Source organism: Mirounga leonina, unplaced genomic scaffold (genome assembly GCF_011800145.1).
Source record: "Mirounga leonina isolate KUSES-001 unplaced genomic scaffold, KU_Mleo_1.0 Mir_154, whole genome shotgun sequence".
Classification (NCBI taxonomy): domain Eukaryota; kingdom Metazoa; phylum Chordata; class Mammalia; order Carnivora; family Phocidae; genus Mirounga; species Mirounga leonina.
In genome coordinates, this window is record NW_023270389.1 from 54398334 (window position 1) to 54425864 (window position 27531).

Genomic DNA, 27531 nt, shown 5'->3' on the forward strand with positions numbered 1-27531 from the left:
AGCTCCACCAGCTAGCTCCACCAGCTAGCTCCACCAGCTAGCTCCACTCGACTCTCTCGACCATCTCCGCGGCCTGGGCCCGCCCCCTCCGCCTGGCGCCAGGCCGCGGAGCACCGATCGGCTCGATGAGCGGGGGCGCTGCTGCGGCGGAGCGGCCGACGCCGGGTCTGCGCCCACTGTCTCCCCCTCCCCGCTTTTTCCTGCGCTTCCCACTCCATCCCCCGCCCTCCCAGCGCTGCCCGCCCCGGAGAGCGGCCCGGAGCTTCCCCGGAGACTCAGGTACTGGCGCCGGCCGTCCCGACGGGAGGGGCTGATGTGAGGAGGAAGGAAACGGAGACGACGCCCCTGTTCCGCCGCCTCCCAACGTCCGCCTTGGGCTGCGGGACCGGCCTGGGGGTGGAGGGGGCCGGGGAGGGACCCCAGACTGGGGAGCCTGGATGCGGGCCGGGAGTCGTGGAGGACGACCAGGACTGGGGTGTGCGGATGTGGGGGGCGGTTGAGGGGGAGAAGAAAGGCAATTGAAGGGTGCTCGCGGGAGACGGAAAGAGAACAGTGGAGGGCGTGGGGCGGGTTTGGGAAGAGTGGGAGGTGGCCTGGGATGTGAGTGGGTATCTTGGGGTAGAAAGGACCAGAGTTAGGAGCATCAGATGTCGGGGGACGTGGCCTGGTGCGACAGATGGGGGGGGGGCGAGTTTAAAGTCACGGGAGAAAGAACGCCAACCCTGCTGCGTTTATAATGACCGGAAGGTGAGGTGAATCATTATAGTTTGACAGTTTTTATGAATAACATCTTCAGGCTGTGCCCATCCAAGTCACGTATTTCCGTGAAACTGCACCTACCAAGACTGGTGATGGAAATGAGGAAGAAAAATCAGAAAGGGAATGGAGGCCGGGAAAAGGGAAACCTCTGCCCAGATTCAAGCTTCTTGTGAAACGAAATACATGGGGGGGTTAGTCTTCTGTGTAAAGCAGAAAAGAAGCCAACACTATTAAACAACAGGTTAGAAGTGTATTACATGTATAGACTTTGAATAGAGAACTTAAACTGCCTCTTCAAAAAATATACACGAGATTGTAAACATATGATGATGAGATAAGCATATGGCGTTGTGACTTTTTTAAATGAATTATATATTGCTGTTCAACTCTCAGTGTTGAAATACATCATGAAAGCTCTCTTATTTACGTATGTACCCACACACAAATCCCCGAATTCATGTGTATTTTTTGCAGGAGAAATTTTAGGTAGAAATATATGTCTCATTTCTGAGTATTCTTTTTTTTTTACTAGTTGTTTGGCACAAATCATCAGTTGCTCTGTGGTTCATCAAGCACAGTTAATCTTGCTTGATGCTTTGCTGATGTCTTTTCTGTTTGTCAGACACTGGTTTCTTGCCTTCAAGAGGCTGATCCTTGGATTATAGGACCTGATGATGGGGTTTGCTCATCATTAAACTTGTAGCTTGACTGTGTATTTCATAAAGATGTAAGTCTGCCTGTTTTTTGCTGTAGGGTATTAAGCAAACACCTTTGTTGGGTTTAAAATATAAATAATAATGTGCGGGTATAATTGAAAAGCCCAGATTTTTCAGTTGCTTCCTTTGTGATCTGTTTTTTTTTCCTGCATGCTATAACATTTCTGCGTGAATGAATTATTCTGAAATCAAAGTACGAGGAATAAAATGGGCCAAATGTACGTGACAGAAATATCGTGGAATAAAGAACTCTAGAGCTGTTACTTAGGTAGCAAGTATTTGGTTTTTGTTACAAGTGGTTAAGTTTCTGGTTTGGAAGCATTTCTTATCAAAGAAAACTATCAATTTGTTTTGATAGGAGGCCCTAAAATATTACTTTTATTTGGTTTATGGAACTGGACTGTGGGCTTGTATATAATATTAGCCAGCAAACTGATGTCTAATTATACTTAAAGATCTTAGAGTTGTTTCTTTTTGTGAAAAGGGGAAGAGGGCTGTTGGGTTGTTACAGAGAAGTGGTCTTTCTAGAACAGAATAGGTTCTGTTAATTTAATATTAAAACTGATCATGGAAAGGGGCGCCTGGGTGGCTCAGTTGGTTAAGCGACTGCCTTCGGCTCAGGTCATGATCCCAGGGTCCTGGGATCGAGTCCCACATCGGGCTGCCGGCTCAGCGGGGAGCCTGCTTCTCCCTCTGACCCTCTCCTCTCTCATGCGGTTTCTCTCTCACTCGCTCTCTAATAAATAAATAAATAAAATCTTTAAAAAAAAAACTGATCGTGGATAGCCATTGATTAACTTGAGCCTGTGTTTCTGCTATTTTAATCAGTAGAATGACTATTAGTTACTTATCTTTACTAAGCCTTAGTTCTTAGCTTCTTAGAGACTACTTTAAAGGAGTGTCATAAAGACTAAAAGAAAATGCATGTAAATCACTGAGCACAGTGCCTACCGCATAGTAAAAGATTCAGTACCTTAGCTATTCTCATTTTTCATCTATCTTCTAATCTAAGATACTGAAAACTCAAATTTGCATGTCAGCTTTTTCTCAAGAAAATTTGAATAAACTGCATACTCAAGCATTTTCCTGGAAAATCACAATGCGTATTAGCATATAAAAAGCTATGAGACGTTCCTGTAGCAATAAAATAAAAACAAAACCAAAAACGTGGCTCTGTTTAACCTACTACTTACTAAACTTGTCCCTTTTCTTGGAGCCTAGTGCTGTGCTTTGGAATAGGATGTTATAACTTCTAGAATATTTTTGCATGTATTACCTGATTTGACCATCTCAACTCCATGCAGAAGCTTAGAAATCACTATTTTATAGATGAAGAAACTGAATCATTGTTTAATCAACTAACTAAAAATGCGAAAACTAGGAGTGTTCTGCTGTCTTCTGATTCCAGGTTAAAATCTTAAAGCATTTAATGTCTCATTTTCTCCTAATTTCCCCCTCCTAAGCAATCTGCTCTTGAATTTTATAAAAACTTCCACTAATTTCCCCCACATGTTCTCTTTTAAAAGTTACATCCATTTTCTTTTTTTTTCTTTTTTTTCTTTTTTAAAGATTTTATTTATTTATTTGACAGAGAGAGACACAGCGAGAGAGGGAACACAAGCAGGGGGAGTGGGAGAGGGAGAAGCAGGCTTCCCGCAGAGCAGGGAGCCCGATGGAGGGCTCGATCCCAGGACTCTGGGATCATGACCTGAGCTGAAGGCAGGCGCTTAATGACAGAGCCACCCAGGCGCCCCAAGTTACATCCATTTTCTCATAGTTTTAACTATTTTTTATGTATTGAGGCCTGGCATGGAGGACAGGATCACCCGGAATGAAGCAAGAGGGAAGGCAGTAAAGTCCGAGAAATGAAGGAAGCTCCTTCATACAAGGCGTTGAACACTATTGAAGTAATTTAGCTTCCACCCCAAAGTCTCAAATCCGATGAAATTTATTTTCTCTTCAAGGTGGTGAATACTTAGTCTGCTGGGAAAGAGAAGAGTACTTCTTGAGTAAAAAGTATGCCTCCCAAGTTCAAGCGCCACCTAAATGATGATGATGTCACTGGTTCTGTGAAAAGTGAAAGGGTGAGTTTAGAATCTTAATTTTTCAAACAGAGTCAAAATATGTGTTCATTCCTTTTGTAAATAATTTGTTTTAGAAAAATCTAAAGTTTATGGCTATATTCTAATTCTGTTTTTTCTTCATAGTAAATATTTTAAAGTATATATTACTCAGATGGGTGACTCAGTTGAATTCTACTTCCACTATTGATCAAATTATACTCACAGTTTTTTCTAGTCGTTCAAAGTGAATTTTATACAAATACACAGCATCTTATTCAGAATTCTGGAACCAAATATGGTTGGAATTCAGAGTTTTTCAGATTTTAAAAAGGTAGTTAAGTGCATATTATATAATAGGCTTTTTGGCCTCTGGATCAGCACCTCTAAGTATATTAGTATTTCTCAGAAATGTCTGATTATGAGGGGCCTGGGTGGCTCAGTCGGTTAAGCGTCCGGCTCTTAATTTCGGCTGAGGTCATGATCTCAGGGTTGTGAGATAGAGCCCCAAGTTGGGCTCTGCTGCTGGCTGTGGAACCTGCTTAAGAGTCTCTCTTTCCCTCTCCCTCGCTAAAATAAAAAGAAAAGAAATACCTGATTACTCTAAGTATATAAGTAAAGTGTATAAATAAATTAGCTAACATCAATTCAGGTCAGGTTTTCCTCCAAATAAGTTTTGGCTCCAAACTTACAAAACTTCTTGGTTTTCAGAATTTCTTAGATTTTTGGAATTGCAGATAAAGGATGTTAGTTCTATAATTGTCTCGGAGTCCAGAGTAGTTTTTATATAACATTCAATTTCTAATTTATCCCAGAACATTCTTTTTTTTTTTTTTTTAAGATTTTATTTATTTATTTTAGAGAGAGAGAGCACAAGTTGGGGGAGAGGCCGATGGAGAAGCAGGCTCCACACTGAACAGGGAGCCCGAAGTGGGGCTTGATCCCAGGACCCTGGGATCATGACCTGAGCTGAAGGCAGACACTTAACTGACTGAGACACCCAGGTGTCCCTATTCCAGAACATTCTATGCAGATATGTATAAATCTAGAAGTTATGCAGAATTTTGGAAGACAACATTTGATAGGAATGTTGTAAATAGATAACTTTTAGAGTAAGTACTCAAGAAATATTTATTGAGGAAAGGAATTAGTGTTTTTCTTTTTTATCCAGCAACCTGAAACCCTCTCTCACTTCCTATCTCATTATTATTCCTTTATTTACTGATGCATTTATTCACCACCTGCTATTGTGCTAAAAACAATCTCTGCCTGTATAGAGCTTATAATCTACTTGACTTCATCTTACACATTCCTTTTTTGTACAGGTTCTGAACTCATATTATTCATTCTTTCCAACAGCTTATGATTTAAAAGTATCTTTTAGTACAATACAGGAAACATTTGTCTTTTCCTTATTCTAACTGTCTCTAGTTTGTTTTTTACTTGAAGGGGGTAGAATCCACCAATAGACTAATTGCTAGGAAGCTTTTTAAAATAAGCTTTATGTATATACTTAAAATTATAAAATATAGTCTTAATCAGTTCCGCTGCTGAGAGGGTAACTGTGGCTCTTTCTCTTTACATTGTTGGTTGATTACTACCACAATTTATTGTAAAAATAGGATATTGAACCAAAATTGAACAAAATTGGCTGCTTAGAGACCTCCTTTTGAATGTTTATCAGATGGTGAAATTTGATAACTGATTCTAATATCTATAAATTACTTTAAAAATTTTTTTTAAGTTTTATTCTACTTTCCTATTCCATTTTTCTTAGTAACAGCTTTATTGAGATATTCACATGCCATACAATTCACTCTTTTAAAGTGTACAATTCAAATGGTTTTTAGTTTATTCACAGAATTGTGCAACTATTACCACAGTCAGTTTTCGGACATTATCATCATTCCAAAAAGAAACCCTGTACCTTTTAGCATTCATCCCCCATTCTTCTCATCCCCTCAACCCTAGACAACCACCAATCTATAGATTTGTCTACTCTGGACATTTTATATAAATGGAATCATACAATATGTTGTCTCTGTAATTGGCTTTTTGGATTTAGATCCTAATGTTTTTGAAGTTCATGCATGTTGTGACATGTATCAGTACTTCATTCCTTTTTATTGCTGAATAATATCCCAGTATATGGATATATCACATTTACCCATTCATCACTTGATGGACATTTGGGGTTTTTTGGAATATTAATGACTTTTTGCATACCACTTCTGGCTGTTGGCTTTTTGGCTATTTGACTATTAAGAATAGTAGTGTTGTTGGGGCTCCTGGGTGGTGGAGTCAGTTAAGTGACTAACTCTTAGTTATGGCTCAGGACATGATTTCAGGGTCATGAGATCAAGCCCTCCTTTTGAGCTCCACACTCACCATGCATGGAGTCCGCTTAAGACTCTTTCCCCCTCTCACTCTGCCCCTCCCCCCTCCCCACGTTTATGCACACACACTCTCTCTCTCTCTCTAAAATAAATAAAATCCTTAAAAAAAAAAAAAAATTAGCCATGCTGGGGTGCCTGGGTGGCTCAGTCAGTTGAACATCCGACTCTTGATTTCAGCTCAGGTCATGATATCAGGGTCGTGAGATCGAGCCCCACATTGGGCTCCACTCTGAGCATGGAGCCTGCCTGAGATTCTCTCTCTTCCTCTCCCTCTACGTGCCCCCCCCCCCCCCCCCCCCCCCCCCCCCCTTCAAATCTTTAAAAAAAAAAAAGAAGAATAGCAGTGCTATGAATATTCACATACAGATTTTTACGTGAACATGTTTTCATTTCTCTTGTGTGAATACTTAGGACTGGAATTGCCAGCTTAGTTATTATGTTCAACCCTTGGAAGAATTGCCAAATTGTTTTCCAAAGTGGTTGCACAATTTTTACATTCCCACCAGCAGGGTATGTGGATTCCACTTTCTCCACATTTCTCCTGCCAGCCAGTTTCTCCTCATCACCAATTTCTCCTCATTAATTTGGTGGTTTAATGCTTTTGTCCTAAAATTCATCTTTGTATTAATATTGCTAACCCTAACATTCTTTTCATTAGAATTTGCTGATGTGTTTTTTTCCATCTCTTTTTTTCATCCTTTGTTTGACATTCATTTTAGGTGAATTTTTTGTAAACAGATTTGGCTGGAATTGTTGGATTCTAATCATGTGTAATTTTTACTTTTAATAGGAGCATTCAAACCATTCACATTTGTTATGATAACTAATATATTTGGGCTTTTTCTGTCTTAGCCAGTCCCTCTGCTGGCCGTGAATGCCCTTCCCCCTGATCTTTGGTTGGCCCTTTGTTATCATTTGGATCGCAGCTTAAATTTCACTTCTTGAGAGTGATTTTCCGTGACAACCTAATCTCATTTAGTCACCCTGTCACTTCCTATCCTGTCAGTGTTTCAGTTCTTGGCATAGCATTTGTCACCATCAGATATTTTTCTATGAGAGTTCAGACCTTGTCTGTCTTGTTCAAAGCTGGTGCTTGCCTAGAACGGTGCCTAGCACATAGAAGATGCGCAAACATGTTTATTAAATGAATATTAAATATATCCTGTTTTCATTTTCTCACTCTGTGATAATGTTATATATTACACATAGATATAGTTTATTAGATTTCATATGTTTTCCCTCTTGCCCTGACTGCTTTGGCAGATTGATTGTTTTTCCTCATCTTCTCCCCAACCCCAGTATCACTAGTTAAAAAATGTCCTTCCTTTCTCCCTCTCCCCTTTTTTTATTAACTTCATATTTTAACAGTTATGTTTAGGGATGCCTGGGTGGCTCAGTCGGTTAAACCTCTGCCTTCAGCTCAAGTCAGATTCCAGGGTCCTGGATCCAGCCACATATTGGGCTCCCTGCTCATCGGGGAGCCTTCTTCTCCCTCTGCCCCTCCGCCGGCTCATTCTCACTCTCTCTCTAAAATAAATAAATTCTTAAAAAACAAACAAACAAAAGTTATGTTTAAATCTTTAAATCTGCATTCTCTGTCAACATACCCAAAACAATGCCCCCTCTGTTGTTTTACTTTCTCATTCTAGCCAGCTTCCCACCTCCGCCACTCCTGTCCCTGGTGAGGTGTGCCTCTCACTCTTCTGCACTTCACCCTTCCACTCCCGCTTCTAGGTTGTATTAGAACAATTTGGGGCCCTTTTAAAGTTTTTCCTTATACCTTTAAAAAAAAAAACAAAAAACAAAAACCCTAACACTGGATATTTTTTTATTTTTTTGGTTTTTTTAAAGATTTTATTTATTTGTTTCACAGAGAGAGACAGCGAAAGAGGGAACACAGCAGGGGGAGTGGGAGAGGGAGAAGCAGGCTTCCCACTGAGCAGGGAGCCCGATGTGGGGCTCGATCGCAGGACCCTGGGTTCCTGACCTGCGCTGAAGGCAGGCGCTTAACGACTGAGCCACCCAGGTGCCCCAACACTGGATATTTATTGTTGCTTTTATACAAAATATAAATGAATAACAACATTAAATAAAAGTAAATGTGTAACATTAAAGGGAATGATAACCAACACTTTCCGGGTAGTGATTGCCTCTTGGGTAGAAGAGGAGGTGAAGATTAGGGAAAGGTCCATCGGAGTCTTCAACGTTAGTATTACGTTTAATTTCTTAAGCCAGACGTTGGCCTTGTACCTTTTCTTTTTCAATAGCTATAAGATATAGTTCACAATCACATTATCATTTATTATTATTGACCACACATTTTATTAGAGTCAATGATTGTATCAATCTCTGTCTTAGAATGTTTCTTCTGATAATAATTGGGTTTTTTTGGCTGGTGAAATTCCTTGAGTAATTTTCTCAGAAAAGGCACATAGGTGGTGTATTTGTTTCCTATTGCTATTGTAACAAATTACCGCAAACTCAAAACAACATAGATTTACCATCTTCTAGTTCTGGTGACCAGAAGTCCAAAGTGGGTCTTCCTGGGCTAAAATCAAGGCTCTGGCAGGATGTGTTCCTTCTGGAGGCTCTAGGGGAGAATAGAGTTTCCTTGCCTTTCCCGGCTTCTAGAGGCTGCCTGTGGTCTTTGGCTCCCGCTCCTTCCATTGTCTTTAAAGCCAGCAGTGTAAGATCTTCTAGCTCCTCCCTTCCCTACTCTTTCCCTCCTTGCCTTCTCTCTCTCCTTTCTCTCTCTTTCCCGCGCTCTCACTCTGGCACTTCTGCCTTCCTCTTTTGAGAACTCTTCTGATGATGTTGGGCCCACATGAATAATCCCTATTGATCTTACCATCTCACAATTTTTAACTTAAACACATCTGCAGAGTCCCTTTAAGCATGCAAGGAGACATTTTCACAGGTTTCAAGAATTAGGATGGGGATATTTTGGGGAGTTATTATTATGCCTACAAGTTATATACTAAAGTTCTTGTATGCTGAAAAGGTCTGGTTGTTGCAAGAGGGTGTGATCATCTTCATATTAAGGAAAATAGTTACATCTTATAAAATAGAAGTATAAAGTTGTTTTTGTTTGGAAGTTCTAATATGTGTAGAGGGTTATTTATGAACTGTGGAGGTGGTAGGTGGACTGTGCCAATCACTAAACCCTTGTGTCCCAGCTCCGAACCTGTCTTCTGTGCTCCTCTCTGATGCTGGAGTTGGCTCTGCAACTACATTTTTCCTTTGCTACCTGGCTCCCTATTAGGTTCTGCCTGTAGAGAGAGATTGGAAAGCAAGAGGAAGAAGGGACTTAACTTCTTCCTGATTGCCTACAGTTCCTTATTCCCACCCTGGCTTCAGCGACCTTTCTACCTTGTAGTCAGTCATAGCATCCTGCTATTATAAGCATTTTCTTTGGAGGGTTGGCATATGTGGCTCTTTTAGCTTACGTGAGGTACAGGTAATCACTCTTCCCTCTGTCTGGAACCTTGGAGTAAAGAAATTTCACCAGGATAGAACTTCCTTCATTACTCCTCCCTGACAGTTTGTAAGCCTTCTGAATCTGAAAACTCAATTCTTTTTTTTTTTTTTTTGACAGAGAAATCTTTTGGAAGATGATTCAGACGAAGAAGAAGACTTTTTTCTGTAAGTTTTTTTTGTTTAACAGCTTTATTGGTGTTGTAGATGTAATTAACATCTAATAAAATGCATATAAAGCATATGAGTTTTGATACATGTACTATACACCTGTGAAATCATCACCAAAATCAAGTAATGAGCCTAACCCTCACTTCAAAAGTTTCCTCATACCCCTTGGGAATCTGTCACTCCCCCAGTCCCCAGGCAACCACTGATCTGCTTTCTATCACTATAGTTTGATTTTTCTCGAATTTTTTAAATAAATGGTATCATACAGTATGCCTTTTTTTTTCTGGCTTCATTCACTTTGCATAATAATTTTGAGATTCACCTACACTATCACATGTACCAGTAGTTCCTTTTTATTTCTGAGAAGTATTCCATTATATGAATGAACTACAATTCATTCATCCATTCACTTATTGATAGATATTTGGGGTGTTTATAGTTTTTGCTATCATGAATAAAGCTACTATAAGCATTTATGTACAAATTTTTGTGTAGACTTAATGCTTTCAGTTCTCTTGGGAAAATACTTAAGAGTTAGTTGAGTGGCTAGTATATTTTTACGGCTGTTTTCCAAAGTGGTGTACCATTTTATATTCCCACCAGCATTGTATAAGAGTTCTAGTTGCTCTAAATCCTCATCAATACTATATATGGTCAGTGTTTTAATTTTAGCCATTCTTACAGATATGTTGTGGTATCTCACTATAGTTTTAATTTGCATTTCCCTAATGACAAATCACGTTAGACATCATTTTTTGTGTGTATTTGCCGTCCTCGTAGCTTCTGATAAAGTACATGTTAAAATCTTTTGCCCAATTCTAAATGTGTCTTCTTACTCAGTTGTTTATGTATTCAAGATACAAGGTCTTTGTCAGATATGTTTTACAGATATTTATTTTCAGTCTGTATCTTAATCTTTTCATTTTCATAGCAGTATCTTTTGAAGATCAAACTGTTGATTTCGATGAAATCAATTTATTACAAATTTTCTTTGTTTTTGCTTGTTTAAGAAATATATGCCAACCCCAAGTTCAATAAGATCTTCTCCTATATTTTCTTCTAGGAGTTTTATAGTTTTGGCTTTTACATTTAGGTCTATAATCTACTTCAAGTAAATTTTTATATATGGTTGAGGTAAGGGTGAAGAATGGATTTTTTTTTTCTTTTTGGCATATGGCTATCTAGTTGTTCCCCCACCATCTAATGAAAAGATTATCCTTTTCCCATTGAATTGCCATGATACTTTGTCAGTTAATTGATCTGATCAATGCTTCACAGTTATGATTAGAAAAGGCTGTGTTCGTACAGGCCTAGATTTGTATTTGCAAAGTCAGGAAGGCAGGCGTATATTATTGCAGGAGTTTCCTCTGGAGATTCATGTAGAGGGGTGTGCCTGAGGAGAAACATTTGCCTCCCTCTTTGTTATAATGTTGCAGAGTTTTTGTAGAGGCTTTTGCTCCCCCAAATAAAAACATGTTATTAAAAGTAATTGACAGCTGTGAAGAAGTGAACAAAAAAGAGCCTGCCAGATAGGAAGCAGATCCATTAACAGAAAATAGTATCACTTTGGCCAAGGTCAGATGAAGTGGAAAGATAATTTCCTACATGTGACAAGATTTCCGAAGAGTCACAAAGCTCATTGCCACGGTGCCAATTATGGTGAAAAGCCTTAGAACTGGAGCAATAGCTGCCTGTCAGAAAGGAACTTAGGGTTGAGCAGGAGACCAGAAGCTTAAATAAGTGATTCCCTCATTGAAAGCTGGATACCCTTGTGAGAAATATTCAGTCTTCAGACCAGCAGTGTACCACTGGAAGTCTGCTTGCAAATAACGTACATCTTTCTGAAGGCCTGACAGCCAGCGTGCACACTTGCTCAAAATGCAGCTTCCACACACTGCGGTTCTGTCTGGGTGTTGAAAGGGAGACAAAACAAATACATTTTTAAAAAAATTAATCAACACCCAAGTTTATAGCAGCATTATTCACAATAATCAAAAGGTGGAGCAACCTAAATGTCCATCAGCAGGTGAATGGATAAACAAAGGGTATATGGATACAGTTGAATATTACTTGGCCTTTATTACTCAGTCTCAAAAAAGAAGGAAATTCTCACACATGTTACAATGTGGATGAACCTCAAAGACGTTATGCTAGATGGAAGAAGCTGATCACAAAAGGATAAATTTTACATGATTCCACTTATATGAAGTACCTAGAGTAGATGAATTCATGGAGACACAAAAGTAGAATGGAGGTTGCCAGAGGCTAGGATGAGGAGGAATGGGGGAGTTAGTGTTTAATTGGTACAGATCCTATTTTTTTCTTTTCTAATTTTTAAAATTTTTTTGTTTTTTATTTTTTAAAGATTTTTATTTATTTGACAGAGAGAGACACAGTGAGAGAGGGAACACAAGCAGGGGGAGTGGGAGACGGAGAAGCAGGCTTCCCGCGGAGCAGGGAGCCCGATGCGGGGCTTGATCCCAGGACCTTGGGATCATGACCTGAGCCGAAGGCAGACACTTAACTACTGAGCCACCCAGGTGCCCCTATTTTTTTTTTTTTTTAAAGTAAGCTCTACACCCAACATGGGGCTCAAACTCACCACCCTGATGAGATCAGGAGTGGCATGCCCTACTGACTGAGCCAGGCACCCAATCCTACTTTTTAAAATTTTTGTGGCTTATGCCTTATTCTCTATCTCAGAGGAATGATAATTACTCAAAACATCCAAAAGTTTTTATTTCCAGAATATTAAAATGATTGAAATGATATAACACTTAACTAATAAATAATTTGAGAAATGTTGGTATTTTCGTAGACTCTTGGATTTCCCTTTAGCTTTGTTGATAAGTTTAAGATGAGTAAGAAAAAAATACTAGTGTTTTGAATGGATTTTTCTCTATATCCATTCCTGATAATCAGCATTTTGTGATAACCTAATTCGAAGGTGAATTTACTTTTAGTGTTCTATAATTTCTCATAAAGCTCTTCCTAGTCACTGGCACTTGAGTTGTTATGGTGTTTCAGAGGTTAGTGATTAGAACAACCTGTGTATAAACAAAGGGTTATATAAACCCTATTTTCTCTGAAAATTTTAACATTCAGAAGAATTAGGTTAGTTGTGGCCAGCACCAAGTACCAGTAAAGTACAGATGTGATTAAATATCATTCGGTTCCAGCAATACCAGTAAAATGTGTTTTTTATAATAAATGACTAATCCATGTTTAGAGTTGCGCTTGATAGTGTGTCTTTTCTATTTTTTTTCTTAATGCTCTCATTATGAATATGTACTTGGTATTTTGTTTTCAGAAGGGGACCATCTGGACCAAGATTTGGACCTAGAAATGATAAAATTAAGCAGTAAGTTCCTGAGATACTCATTTGCTTAAGTGATTATCATATTTCTGTGTGGACCCAGGGTTGGCAATCTGCAGCCTATGAGCCAAATCTGGTTGCTGCCTATTTTTCTGAATAAAGTTTTATTGGAACACAGCCATGCCTATTTGTTTTCTTATCTATGGCTGCTTTCAGACTACAATGGCAGATTTGAGTAGTTGTGACAGAGACCTTATGGCCCAAAAATCTGAAATATCTATATCTATCTGGCCCTTTACAGAAAAAATTTGCTGAGCCTTGATGTAGACTAACTATAACTACTGGATTGTAAAAAACCAAATAATTCTTTTTATTTTCACAAAGCTACCTCTGAATAATGGCTAAGGAAATCCAATTCCTCTGTTGGTTTCTTTTAACTTGATTACTTTATGTCAAATCCATTTATTTAGCATAATCTCAAAGTCCATTGTGGTTTTAAATCTATTGCTTGATTCCCATTTTCAGAATTAATAGGAGTAATATAATAGATTTAGTTTTTTGAAGTACGATTTTTTTATATTCCTCCAGAATTTTTTCATATCTGTAACTTATCCTAATACCTATATTGATCTAAGATTTATAGCTAAGTAATTATCAGTTTAAAGCTTTTTCTGTATATGTTGGTGGTGGTAGGTTGATGGGTAATGCTGTAGTAAATGTATGCAATGTTAGAAGGATCTGAGTCCCCACAATAAGGGGGAAGGAATGGGAGGAGCAGTGAAATAGCCCTGGAAACTGACCGAGTTTTGAAGACTAACTGTGGACTATAACTAAATGACCTGGATTCAGGATCTAAGGAGGGATAGTCATTATCATCTCATATACATTATCATCTCACATTTTCCATGGGTCCAGGAGTTTGGTCACTGCTTAGGTGGGCCCTCTGCATGGGGTCTCACAAGCCAGAAATCAAGGTGTTGTCTGGGTTGGGATCTCACTTGAAGCTCCTGACAAAGCTCAGGTAGTTGTTGCCAGAATTATTTTCCTTGCACATGTAGAACTTATGGTACCTGCTCCTTCAAGGCCAGCAAAAGAGAGTCCCTGCTGCTCCAAGGCTCTGATATGGCCAGTAAAGATACGAGGAGCTACTTAGATTCAGGCAGTTCATTATGTACATAGACCGTAAAAGGAAGAGTAGCCAGTCTCTCTGGGTTCTTGTTCTACACACCAAAAATGATGACTCCAAAACAAAAGGGGCTGCACGGCTACAATAGGAGTTGTAGGATACCCTGTTAAAAAGGAGCCAATTCTGCACTGTAGCTCGGTGGTTTTATAGTCTTCAGATACGGCCTGCAGAAAGCCTCCAAACATCATCAGAACCTGGGAAGTTGTAAGAAATTGTCTTGTGACAGTCTTCAGGGAAATGAGTGGGAGATGGCCTCACAAGCCATTCATCTTTTGTTCTGGGAGGATTAAAAAGCATGCAGGGTCATCAGGATACCATGGCAGAGCTATTTCTCTACACTGAGTCAGAGTGACTTCTGTGTCCACCCACATAGTTCTTGTACCTAAACCATCTGGTAAAGAGGACTCCACTGATGACACGCTTGTTTTTTGTCCTGTCAGTATGCTTTGTTTCCTGCCTGATATCCTTCTGCAGAGTGAGCCTAGTACTGAGTATGGCTTATTGAGTCTTCTGAATATGATTTTCCAGATGAACCCAAGCCATTGCTGGTTGTACAGAATGGGCATTGCAAACAAAGTATCTATGTTAGCAAGTGCCAAGCACATGCACACATGAATATGTTTATGTACATATTTAATTAGTACAATATCTTTGGTAATCACAGAATTTTAGAACAGTAAGGGATTATTGAGTAAGTATAATGGTTCTTACTCTAGAGCTAAAGGCTTGCCAGACTTAGAAGGTGATCAGTCATCAAAACATACATATTCAACCTTGTGGGCACAAACTCATAAATGCGTATTTAACCAGAGCATGACTCCGTGTGTGTGCCCAAAATGGCCCAAGATGGTGGAGCACAACCTACCACACAACTTGCCCATGGACAAATACCTCGCATTAGTTGAGTAACCAAAATTGCTGGCACTGGTGAGTTTCTTTAAGTTGTGCTATCACTACTTAGTTTGTAACATTTTAATACAGGGTATTTCTTAACCTCATGGATCAGCAACATTGTTGCTTTGTTTGAATTTGACTGGCATGTTGACAGCAGATTATTCCCACAAAAAATACTCAACATCACTTTTTATGGAAGATTTTTTTTGGTGAAAGATTTAAAATATCCACATGCCTATGTAAAATGTAGGATTCTCTTTGGAATGTTTTCTTTGCTTTTAAGTTAAATAACAGCTTTATAAATGCAACTCTAGTGAATTACAGGCATTCTCTGTTAGGGGTAGGTAATTTCCTAACTATAGTCTTGGTCCAATCAGTTTAACTTTATAAAAAGGACCCCAAAGAATGTTCCATGATGCAAGAGAGAGAGAGAGAGAGAGAGAGATATGTGGTTGCAAAAATACAGCATAACTTTAAACCTTCTTTTGTCAACACTACCTTAAAAAGCCACAAGATGGGGGTGTTAACTATGAAAATAAATATTTTCTTTGGAGTATTTGTTGCAGAGCAGGATTTTTTTTCTTAAAAGAAGGGCACTGACATTAAGCACATGCTAAGTGTTAAGCATTGTGCTCAGTGTTTAAAAAACACTGTTACATCTAATTCTCACAAGTGAGAGATGAATATTTCCATTTTAAAGGTGAGAAAATAGGAGGCTCAAGGAGGCTTGCAACAGACACTACTATACCATGCGGTTTCCCTGTTGATAATTGGAATAGAGACATTTCAGGAATACAGGTGCTGTCAGGCCCTAAGGATGATTTAAATCAACATTGAAATACAGCTTTTCCTTTCTGTATATCTTTATCTTTTCCTGGATATGTGCTCTCTTGTGTCCTTTCTTCTACCATATGACTCTCCTTCAACCGGAAATGATACAAATCTCCACACCCTCCTTTACAAACTTGTTTTTCCTTTGAGTTCTTAATTTTCTATTTTAGTTAATAGCATTATCTCCTGACACTCAGTTGCTCAAATTACAAATCTCTCTACCCTTTTCCTGCTTCTACCCTTTTCTTGCCTCTACTTAGAGGCAAAAAAATGTATTCTTTAAAGAATAAAGAATTACTTGCTAGTAATCCAGTGCATTTTAAACATTTTTTGAGTTGTAAGAACCATGAGTTCACTTTATTTCTCCTTTTAAATATTTCATTGGAATGGCCATTTTATGAAGTAATTTAACGTAATTTTTGTCTAACAGAACAGAGGAAAACTAAACACTTTAAATTATTAAACATTTCTGTGTTTGTGTACTCAGGGTAACTCCTGAATGAGAGTAGGCAGCTAAGAACTAATTAGATGAATGAACCAATGAAGATTAAGTCTTTATTAAACAGTCTGAAATTTGATTAAAAAAGGCCCTCATCACCTAACATAAAGGAGGAAATTATATTTTCATTTTGAAAAACAGCAACAAATGTTTCCTTTCTGCTCCCTCTTGGGTGCTTCAGAACCTTCCCAGCTGTGCCCATGTCTTAAACCTGTTTGTTTAAGAGAAAACTGATGAGCAGTGAACAGTTAACACCCACGGAGCATCAGCGTACATTTCCATTTTGGAAACTCAGTATTTTCATAAGCTAATCACACACCCAGGCAAACTCCTTTGTTAGCCTTAGTGTATAAACTACAACAAAAGTAGGTTATAGCTGTGTCTATGATGACATGCCTCAGTAGCCTGTGGAAAAGAAAATGAAACTGATTATTTAGAGTCAAGCTATTTGACTAAAATCTGCAGTTACTGAACATTCTGACAGAGATTTGCAGGAACAGGGCTAAATAAACTATCTTTAAGTTAAATATGACTTTTACTTATAGTATCTTTAATTTTCTGAGTGCTCAAGCCCACAAATGGAAGGACTGTGCTACACAGCCTTAACTTAAACATTTTATAGTTGAATACTTGTCTGAAAACTTGCTATTTTCTATCATGGAAGTTTTCTAATGAAAGTTTCAAAAATTATAAAATGTTCAAAGGAAAAAATAATTTTTAAATCTTTCTTTTAAACTAGTGTTCAGAATCAGGTGGATGAAGTTATTGATGTCATGCAAGAAAATATTACAAAGGTAATTGAAAGAGGGGAGAGACTAGATGAACTACAGGACAAATCAGGTACAGATACTTCATATATTTCTCGATACTATTTGTGGGGGTTTTTTTGGTTTTTTTTTTTATTATTTGTGTTTTGATAGTTTATTTCTCCTCCCAATTCTCTAGCCAGAGTTTAGGAATCTTAGCTTAGGAAAATATTTGGTCCTTAAGTTTGTGATTTTAGTATTTTAACCTTAGCTCCCTTTATTTGAATCATCTAATTGCATTAATTATCGGGTTGAAAATGGAAAAATTTTAAATTTATTGTTTAACAGTAAAATTGTTTTTGCCTTATTATGTTCATGTGCACTGTATTTCTTTTCTCATGATCTCAAGAAGGAAAAGTCTAATCACTTTTCAACACTTATGTCAAACTTCATCTGATATTTTTATCTTAGGCTTTCTCTGATAACAGTAACATTTCTTTATTGACAGATGTTAGTCTCTGTACTTGTACAGTTGCTGGCACATGTTAGCTTCTCAAATACTGTTTCAGTGATGAATGGCTAAATACCTCACTCATCCTTGAAAGACTTATCGAACCACAGAACTTACTTAACCACTTTTAAAATTCATTGTTTTATTTCAGACTGTTTCATGGTTTATTTATCCATTGGCCTGTTAATGTTTGAGTTGTTTCAGATTTTTTTCACTATTAAACAGGTTTATAGTGGGCATGCTTGTACATGTCTCGTGTGCGTGTGTGAAAGTTTTTTCTAGGGTATGTAACTAGGAATAAATTGCTATTTAGTAGGGGACAGATATTTTCCGCTTTACTAGATACTGTCAAATTATTCTTCAAAGTGATTAAATCTGCTGATTTATATCCTTACTAGCTATGTATGAGAGTTCCTGCTGTTCCACATCCTCAATAAAACATATTGTCCCAGCAAAAATAAATAAATAAATAAAATTCATTGTTTTACTTCAAAATCAGTCACTTTTTGTATCTTCTAAGAATCTACATTTTCCACGTGTAAATTTTTTTTCCATAGGTGTGTCAAGTATTTGAATTTTTAAAGAGTATTTTCTTACCAGGATTCATAAGTTTACATGAAAGCATTGAGGCCCTGGGAATAATGACCTACAGCCATTTTTTTGCCCCCCTCCCCCAATACAGATTGCCAGAGTTTGTGGGTGGAGGAAAGGGAGGATGTTGTTTTCATGCTTAAAAGGGAATACATTTGCAGAAGTAGAAATTAATATTTTCTTGTCTTTGTGTGACTAGATAAAAGAATCCTGTTATGTCGTTTAATCCTTCTCTCCATCCTCTATGTGATATAGAAAGCTTATCGGATAATGCAACTGCTTTTAGCAACAGATCCAAACAACTTCGAAGGCAAATGTGGTGGCGTGGATGCAAAGTAAGTCAGTCAGAAGACACTGGATAAGTTGCCCAGCATCTCAGGTGGTCTTCAAAGAATAAAGGGCTTCTAGATCTGAAGCCGTGTGAGGACAGGGACTACCACTGCCTTGTTTATTATAGCTTCTGAACCTGGGACATGCTGGGACTCAGCAAATATTTGTTGAATTAATTAATAGCTTTGGGGACAGGAATAACTAAAGGAATCAAGCAATTCCTAAAAGGATGTTTTCATGGATTTCTTCATAGAAAGTATCCCACATTTTATTAGTAATTTAGCTACTTGTACACTTACTACCTTGTAAGAAATATAAATTTTTCATGTAATTTATTATTAGTACCTTTTTGGAGCATCTTATAACATTACATAGAGATATTAAAAAGATGGAGTGGAAGCTAGAGAAAAATATAATTTTCTGTTGGAAGGGAAAAAATAAAAGCAGTTTGTATGTCAGAATCCATTATGAAAAATGAGGCTTAAAAAAAAATCTCACTATCCTTTATTATTCCAGAGAAATGTTTAACAAGGAAAAACATGAGAATCAAAATATACACTAATATATTTTTGCAAAACATTTTATAAAAATGAATTTGCCTCTTGGGCGCCTGGGTGGCTCAGTTGGTTGGGCAACTGCCTTCGGCTCAGGTCATGATCCTGGAGTCCCGGGATCGAGTCCCGCATCGGGCTCCCTGCTCGGCAGGGAGTCTGCTTCTCCCTCTGACCCTCCTCCCTCTCATGCTCTCTGTTTCTCATTCTCTCTCTTGCAAATAAATAAAATCTTTAAAAAAAAAAAAATGAATTTGCCTCTTAAATATGGCTACTAAGCATTAAACAGAAAATGTTTAAGATTTTATAGTGAATTTCATGTCGCACAAGCAATTTCTTTTTCTTCCCAATTCCATGTATCATTTTTGACTTTGTTGAAAATCTTAGACATAAATTCATTGTTTTTAATCTCATTTTCAGGTTTAGTGATAACTTTCTAAACTTGACATTGCCTTATCCTAAGGATTTCTTCCAAGAGTTGCCGTGGTTTTACTTGTTTTTATCTGTTGACCTTTTGAATCATCTTACTTTCAGATACAGAACTGAGGAAAGAAACATGTTTCATTGTTCCCCTTGTCTAGAATTTTAATTTTTGCTTAAATTTTCATTCTTTAAAGAATAAATTTCCCATTTTCTTTAAGTTTTCCATTTTTATAGAAATTCTCTATAGCCTGGTTTGGAAGAACAAAGGGTTATGAGCCACTCACTTCCTTTCCCCATACATACACATGACCCATTCATGTAGCCACAAAAAGATGACCATAATGTGCATTTTGCCTAGCTTTTTTTAGCCATTTCTAAAGATTGTTGTTTTGCATATTCTGGATTTCAGATCAGAGGAACAGTATGCTTTATTTTTTTTAACTGAGTTTTTAAGGAGAAAAATTGAATTATATTTTTAAATTATATTTGAATTATATTTCTAAATAGTCCCTATATCACTGCCACTTTCTGGTTTGACTGTGATGAGTTAGGAAAGGCTAAGGAAAGAGATATAGGGACAGAAAACAGAGGTTGCCAGTGGCTAAGGGTAGGGAGGTGGATACTGACTATAATAGGGCACGAGGGAACTTTTTGGAGTGATGGACATGCCTTATGTTTGACTGATGGTGGTGGTTGACAGCTATACATTTGTCAAAACCCACCAAGATGAACTTTAAAAGGGTGAATTTTATTCTAGTTAAAGTATATTTCAATAAACCTGACTTTAAGTAAATGAACAAAATTATCCAGTAGGTGAGGAGGGAGAATTTCAACATTGTTTTGTTATCATAATTAAAAATTTTAATAGGCACCTGGTGTCCAAATTGTAAAGCTTCCTTGTATTCTCTTGGTCACTTTGTTCTTGTCATAAATGCCACTAAAAATGTTACCAGTAGCTTTAGTTTAGAAACATTAAAGCTACTTCTGGTTGCTATTTCTAATACTCAAGTGTTTATAGTAGATAGGTATTTTTTTTATTAATGAACCATCTTTAATCAATTATCTGTGAAAATGTTTGATGAAAACAGACTTGCATTTGAATTCATCAGGAAAATCAAACCAATTTATAGTTTATGTCTTTTAGGATTAAATGAGGAATGTGACAATTTTATAGAGAGAGATGTGAGCTGAAAATACTAAGCAGCTAAGGACTAATCTTAAGGTTTCTCTTCTCAACTGTGAAGTTGGCAAAGAGTGCTCTTAGGCAAGTTATTTATTAAATGAGGTTATTCACGAAGAATCTAAATTATATTCCTCAAAATGGAGACAGAAATGCCACGAAGAGAGTAAGGAAAAAACTAACTGAATTCTCATATACTTTGAGAGTAAGTGCTATAAAAAACGCTGCCTTATGTGGAGAGAATGAATTGTGTTAGATACCTGTGTTATTCATCATATCCTAACACTTGTGAACAAAGTTGCTAAAATGTCATACTTTTCTTGGTCTCCTATTAGAAATCAGCATGAGAAATCATAGACACAATGTTCAGGCCAATGAGGGCTTTGATTCTTACTGTTTGCTGTGCAGTGCAGCCTTGAACAATAAAATCCAGGCAAAAACCCCTAACTTTGGGAACTCTGATTATTTATAAAAAGATGCAAATAGCCAGCAAGTTCACATGATAAAAAATTGGACAGGCTTTCAAGGGATGAGCCTATTCATTGATGAGTTAGTATCATGTAATAAGTAGCACAACAGATAATCTTGGCTTTATTAACAAGTCAAACATTAATACCTATCTTATGCCTTTTGTGTGTTGTAGATAAAAGCCATCATGGCTTTGATTGCTGTTATCCTTTTGCTAGTGATTATCAGTAAGTATTTACTGGATTAGTAATTTTGGGGGCTATCATTTGTTTTAGAGTTGATTCTGATTTCTCTTTTAACTTATTTTCAGTCGACCTAGTATGAGTAATGTCAGGTTTGAGTAATGACTTCTGACCCAGGTCAGGACCTTTTAACCCACTAGCGTTGTGGATCTCTGAAAATGTTCTTAAATTGTATGAAAAATTATATGTGAATATGCATATGCACATTTTTATTGGGAGAGAGTCTGTATCTTTTATCAGATTCTCAGAGAGTCCTGCCTACTCCCCACCCCCACCGGCAAATACAGGGCTAAGCTATTTGTTCCAGGCCCATCTTCTGTTAACTTCAGGTATGGAAGCTTGTATTTCATAATACTGTGTTTGGAGGACAAGCCCAGATAAATTTTCTCCAGATGATGGTTTTTTGTTTTGTTGTTTTGGTTTGGGATTTGAACTTTATTTCAATCATTAAAGCTTAACTCTTGTCCTTTCTTTTTTTCCATAATGTTCTAATTAAAGTCAGATCATTTTTACTACTTCCTCCTTTCCAAGGCCTCTTTACCTGTGTTTGTAGGGATTTTATGAAGATTTGTAAAGTGTCTCAAAATAACCATTTGAAAAACTCCATGGTGATACCCTCAGAAAAAGGTTGTTACAAAGAAATAGTGTTAATCCTCATTGTTCGTGGATTCTGTGTTTATGACTTCACCTAAAACACTGATGTGTAAACCAGAAATCAGTCCTGGAGGTGCTTCACCGCTCATTGGCAGCTGTGTCCGGAGTGGTGAAAAATCTTGAGTCTCCCAATGTGCATGTTCCCAGCTGATGTCTAACGAGGCCATGCTCTGCCTTTCTAGCTTCAGCTCTCATAAAGTAAACAAGTGTCTTTCTAAGTCTATTTAGTGCCACGTTTCTCACATTTTTGTGCATTTTGTTCATGATTTTACTGTTTAAAGTGGCCCCCAAGCATCATGCTGACATGCTGGCTAGCGTTGCTAAGCTCAAGAAGGCAGTGACAGGCCTTCTGGAAAACACCTGTGTTAGATAAGCTTCATTTAGGCATAAATTACAGTGCTGTTGGCCAGGAGTTCAGTGTTCGTGAATCAACAGCATATATGGAAAGGTTATCTTTGACCAGAAACACAAGGTTATATATTGATTCGTTGACAAAAATGTAGCCAGAGGCTTGCAGGAATTTAGTCCTGTATTTTCCCTGGAACAAGGGTTTATTATTCACTAATTCAGTGTTTGTAGTGACTTTATAGAACATAACTACTGTAGATACCAAGATTCAACCATATATTTATGGTGGATAATTTGGAAAATGTGGAATAAAGCATAAAGAAGAAAATAAAATTCAGCTGTAATCCTACTATACAGAGATAGCCACTGTTAATATAACTATCATATATACTTCAAGTTTTTTCCTATTAAGATATTAAGCATATTTTTCAAAAACTAACATATATACTTTCTAATAAATATGTTTAATAACCTGGGAAAATATGTGTAACATTTAAAAAAATATTGTAGCAGCTGTATGCTATGGTAATATCATAATCTATTTGATCAAAATGCTAATTTAGTGGCACCTGGCTGGCTCAGTCAGTAGAGCATACGACTCTTGGTCTCAGGGTTGCAAGTTCGAGCCCCATGTTGGGTGTGGAAATCACTTAAAAATAAAATCTCTAAAGAAAAAATGCCAATATTAGACATTTAGTTTGTTTTATGATGTTTTTGCTTATCCACTCCCATCTGTTATCTTTCATCTCAGATAAAAGTTCCTTCCTGGAACTCCTGGGTGGCTCAGTTGGTTAAGCATCTGACTCTTGATTGCAGCTCAGGTCATGATCTCAGAGTTGTGAGATTGAGCCCTGCACTGGGCTCTGTGCTCAGTGCTCAGCGGGGAGTCTGCATGAGGTTCTCTCTCCCTCTTCCCCTCCCCGCCCGCCCCGCGTGCACACGTTCTCTCTCTTAAAATAAATAAATAAATAAACCTTAAAAAAATAAAGTAAAAAGTTCGTTCCTCATTACCTATTTCCAAAAGTAGACAGCTACATTTAGGAATATTGTTTTTAACATACCATCTGAATCTGATTTTGATACGTTCCATTTTTCATTTTTCTCTTACAGTTCTTACAGTCTTGAAATACCGTGCTTGATTTGGTGACAGAGATCTTCATTACACAAAATCTGGGACAACAATAATAAAAGATTGCTGCATAATTTAAATGAAACTTATGTATATAACTTTCAAAACTTCTTTTTCAAGAAACTAAGAGGCAAATATCACTTCAAATTGGAGCATTGAGAATGTCCAGTTATCTTCTTCCCTTCTAACAAAAATGTGTTTTTAAAAATTATGTTTAAGGCAAAGATAACCAGCCTCTATTTTGCCATATTCCAAGGATCTAATTTGAAACTAGATACTTGCCAGTTCATTGTTTGTACATGTAATTAAACAGTGATCACAATATTTCATACTGTTATTATAAGGACTTGCATTATTGCATCGACATGGGGGTCAAACTGGGAGTCCAGAAGTCTATGTAGAGTACCAAAACATTATGCTAAAAACATGCATAGTCATTCCATCAATATTTGCAAGATTCTTCTCACATTACAATTGCTTTGCAAGCAATATCCACATGTTTATGGGTGATACAAAAGCTAAATGTTGTAAATTTTGCTGCCTTCAGCTATAACTAAAACATTCCAGTAAACCTATTTTTGACTGTAAAAGGGAATGTGTAGTAATTTTTTGGCATATGGATTATGTCAATGGAAAATTTAAACAATACAAAAGGCATAGTATGGCACCATAAAACTGGAGATAATAAAATTATTGGAGAACATCATTGGAGTGTTTGAAAATGAACAGCATGGTCCATTCTGTTTCCAGTTAGCCTCCAATAAGGAGGGGCCAGACCTAATGTGAGTAAATGAAATCCACAGGTAACTTATTCTCTGATTTCATTGATAGCTTCCCTCTTTAACTTCCAACTAGTCCCTCTGCCAGAAGTGCTCAAAGTAGCAAAATCATCTGCTTAGCATTTGCTACTTTTGCATTCCCTGATTATCCCCTGAGAGATGCATGTTGTACAATCAAGTGTCAAATTAGCCAACAGTGATGAGTATAGAAAGTCAGGAGATAGTCCTGCATCAGTCAGTAACCAAATAGCTAGAGTCACCATTAATCTAAGTCTGTTTTTACAGTAATAAAATGTATTGTTAACGTTAAAATGTGCCAACCTCCTTGTGTTGTCTAAACAAGTCAAAGTGAAAAGACATAGTCCTCAAATGTGTTCGAGGAGGAAGCTTTATAATAAAATGGGAGGTTCTGCAGAAACTTGTGCACATGGATATGTTGACTGTATATACATATAAAACTAAATTTGAAATATGGTTAATAGAAGAACCAGTATTTAGATAGGAAAGAAAAATGATCCTGTATAGGTTTTATTTCTTTGGTCATTTTAATTCAGAATGTATGAAACACAGAATCTGTTTTGTTTTGTTTTGTTTTTAATTCTACAGGATTGGTACTAAGAGGCAAAAATGTTCTGTTTAAATGGAAAGAAATATGAAGGGAGAAAGCACATTAGGAGATAACTCAAGATACCTGCAAGTTACGCTAAATTTTATAGTCTGGTCTTACATACTGTGGGGTATTGTCACTGGTCTCTCTACTCTTCGTAAATGTCAATTAATGTGAATAACATAATAAATGCTAAATTCTTTGACAAAATAGGATGCCCAGGAAAATGAGCATTTTTAGAATCTGAGTAGCTAATACAGTTCAGGAATGGAAATGTTTTAACGGGATGGGCAGAATCAGTCCTAACATACATATATGTATGTCTTTTATTTGGGATTGGCACTAGATTCATCAGTGGTTAATTTTCTATTGGTTGGGGGAGAAATCTGATTTCTCCATAATTGCAGTGAAGATGAAGATTATTTCTCAAAAAGAATCCACGTTTCCAGTGTTTCTTTTAATAAAGTATTCCACTCTTAAATATAAAAAATTATAAAATTATTTTTTTAATTTTAACCATAAAAAATGAAGTATTTATATGACAATGTCATATATATGTCATTCTCTTTGTATTTAAATATATGTGGCTGTCAGAAATACTGGTGGCGGGCATGTCTGTGTTCTGGTGGTGGCTTGATTCACAGTTTATCCTTTTGTCTTTCTTGGTCTTCATTAATCCTGAGACCCTTAAAATGGCTGGCATGTTAATGACTTTACTATGGTAATCTTAGAGACACGAGCCTTCTTACAATCAAAAACAAAAGAAAAATACGTTGTTCAAATTGATGTCAGGCCTACCTTCCTTCCTTCCTTCCCTTAATCATTCTTTTTCTCATTCAGCTCAGATCATCCTACACTTGAAAAATGAAGTTTTACCACTATCAGAACTATCATTATTTAACAGCAATGAAGATCAACAGAAAAATTCAAGTAGCTTTGTAAATACTAGTTGGTACCTAGTGAAATGAGGTCACTATTTTTATAATGCCTGAAACATACCCTTACGATTTATGTTTAATTACTGAAGCCTGTTGCCCTGTAGCAATTTTGTGATTATATCACTGACTGACTCCTTCTGACGATAACCCAGCGTCACCAGTTGAGTGCTCTTTTGACTTCTCCATCCTGACAAAGCTCACTGAAAATTGCACTCCGATTTTATGAACTTGGGGGTTTTTTTGATTCAAAGAAAGCTCAATACTGAAAATGGAACATTATCTAAATGGAGGAGGGATAATTAGTACACGTCAGATAGAGAAATACATGGTGTTTGTGCTCCTGCGGATCACTTACCATACAATCGCTTTGCGCTAGAAGATGAGCATTTCTACAGCAAAATTTGACATCGTTCAATTCTGTGTAGCAAGAATAAAAAGAAATTGAAATTTCTCGTCAGTACAGTCTTCAACATGCTTATTTCCATCAGCTTTGTCACCCACACTTACTCTATCTACACCTGTATGTCTATACACTGATTTCTAGAAAACGTGCAAGAAGTTGTTTTTTCATGTTGAGAAGGGATGCCATTTGAAGAGGTCCTTAATTGTATTGAGTCAGAGTATTACCAAGTCAAGGATAGCTAACTGTTCTTTCATTAGTCTAATTTTGTGTTTTCACAATGGAAATGCGATTGAAGTCAATTTTATTTTTCTGTGAGTGTGGAGTAAGGGCATGAATCGGTCCAAGAGCATTTATACATTTGTTTTAGAATGCATTGTAGTGCTTATATTTGTGCAGGCACTGAGTCCTAAGGAGCTGAAAGATGCCCTGCTTCTCAATCTATCCACTGCTTTTTCCATGTTGTAGACAAACAGAACCATACGTCAGACGGATGTGGGGCTCGGGCTGTCTTTGTAAGTTTGATTTGGTCTTCCTCTGACTTTTTCTGAAAATCGAATAGAGTAAGGGATGGGGACACAAACTCTGAATCTGGCTCGTGTTTTATTATAAGAAACTGCTTGGGGGGCAGGGGGAACGAAAGAAACTGCTTGGAACAGGTCAGTAGGAATTGAAAGCATGACCGACGCAATTAGAGTGGGTAAGTGTAAGCTTGTGAAAGCATAGGTAATACCATATTTGTGTGTCCACAGCGCCCAGCACAATGCTGTGGACCTGGCAGTTTCTAGATCAGTGTGCCCAGGAAACCACAAAGACAAGAGTCCACTTCCATAGTCCTCACCACAGAGAGGACATGATCACATAATATGGCCTTTGGACTTTACCAGGAGATAGTAGTGCTCTTTTAACAATAATTGGGTATAGAAAAATTCTGATTTTATAGTATTCCATCAGGTTCTTCTCACTTGAGGAAGTCTTAAATAATGATTTGATTTGCAAGGCTACAAAGTCAATTGCATATCAGAGATTTTAATAAAATGTTAAAAGTCAAAGTATAAGAAAATTCAATCACTTGACTTATGCTTTGGGTATGTGTTGGTTGAAATTCCACGCTCTTCTATTTAACCATTTTGAAAAGTGCCTTTGCTGTTTTAAGATATATGGTGGAGATAAGCAAATGTAAATGTCGTGTGCCCTGTTCTTTAGCTCCTCTGTTCTTCATAACCATTCTTACCGGTGTTGCAAAGTTTAGAACCTTGTGTTCCTATCAGCTATGTACTTGTAGCCCCTCCATAATAAACAGTAAAATAAATTATTTCATAGAAAACAAAA

General features: G+C 37.3%; 1 protein-coding gene across 3 annotated transcripts; it reads left to right on the forward strand.

The window, feature by feature from the left end:
• Window positions 1-57: 57 nt before the first annotated feature.
• VAMP4 (vesicle associated membrane protein 4) lies at window positions 58-27531 on the forward strand. Of its 3 annotated transcripts, none has more exons than XM_035010803.1 (8): window positions 58-279; window positions 3440-3559; window positions 9527-9573; window positions 12887-12937; window positions 17042-17142; window positions 18406-18485; window positions 21278-21329; window positions 23457-27531. In XM_035010803.1, exons 2-8 carry the CDS (start codon window positions 3494-3496, stop codon window positions 23483-23485), a joined length of 426 nt encoding a protein of 141 aa, XP_034866694.1. In that variant the 5' UTR covers window positions 58-279; window positions 3440-3493; the 3' UTR covers window positions 23486-27531. The 3 variants fall into 3 exon arrangements, with proteins under 3 accessions (XP_034866694.1, XP_034866696.1, XP_034866695.1); XM_035010805.1 differs by lacking the exon at window positions 58-279 and adding an exon at window positions 600-747; XM_035010804.1 differs by lacking the exon at window positions 58-279 and adding an exon at window positions 775-1000.

Coding starts and splice junctions, on each gene's coding strand:
- VAMP4 (XM_035010803.1), top strand. CDS start 3,494: ATGCCTCCCAAGTTCAAGCGCCACCTAAATGATGATGATGTCACTGGT. Junction 12,938..17,041: donor AGAAATGATAAAATTAAGCA/GTAAGTTCCTGA, acceptor CTTTTAAACTAG/TGTTCAGAATCAGGTGGATG. Junction 17,143..18,405: donor TGAACTACAGGACAAATCAG/GTACAGATACTT, acceptor TATGTGATATAG/AAAGCTTATCGGATAATGCA.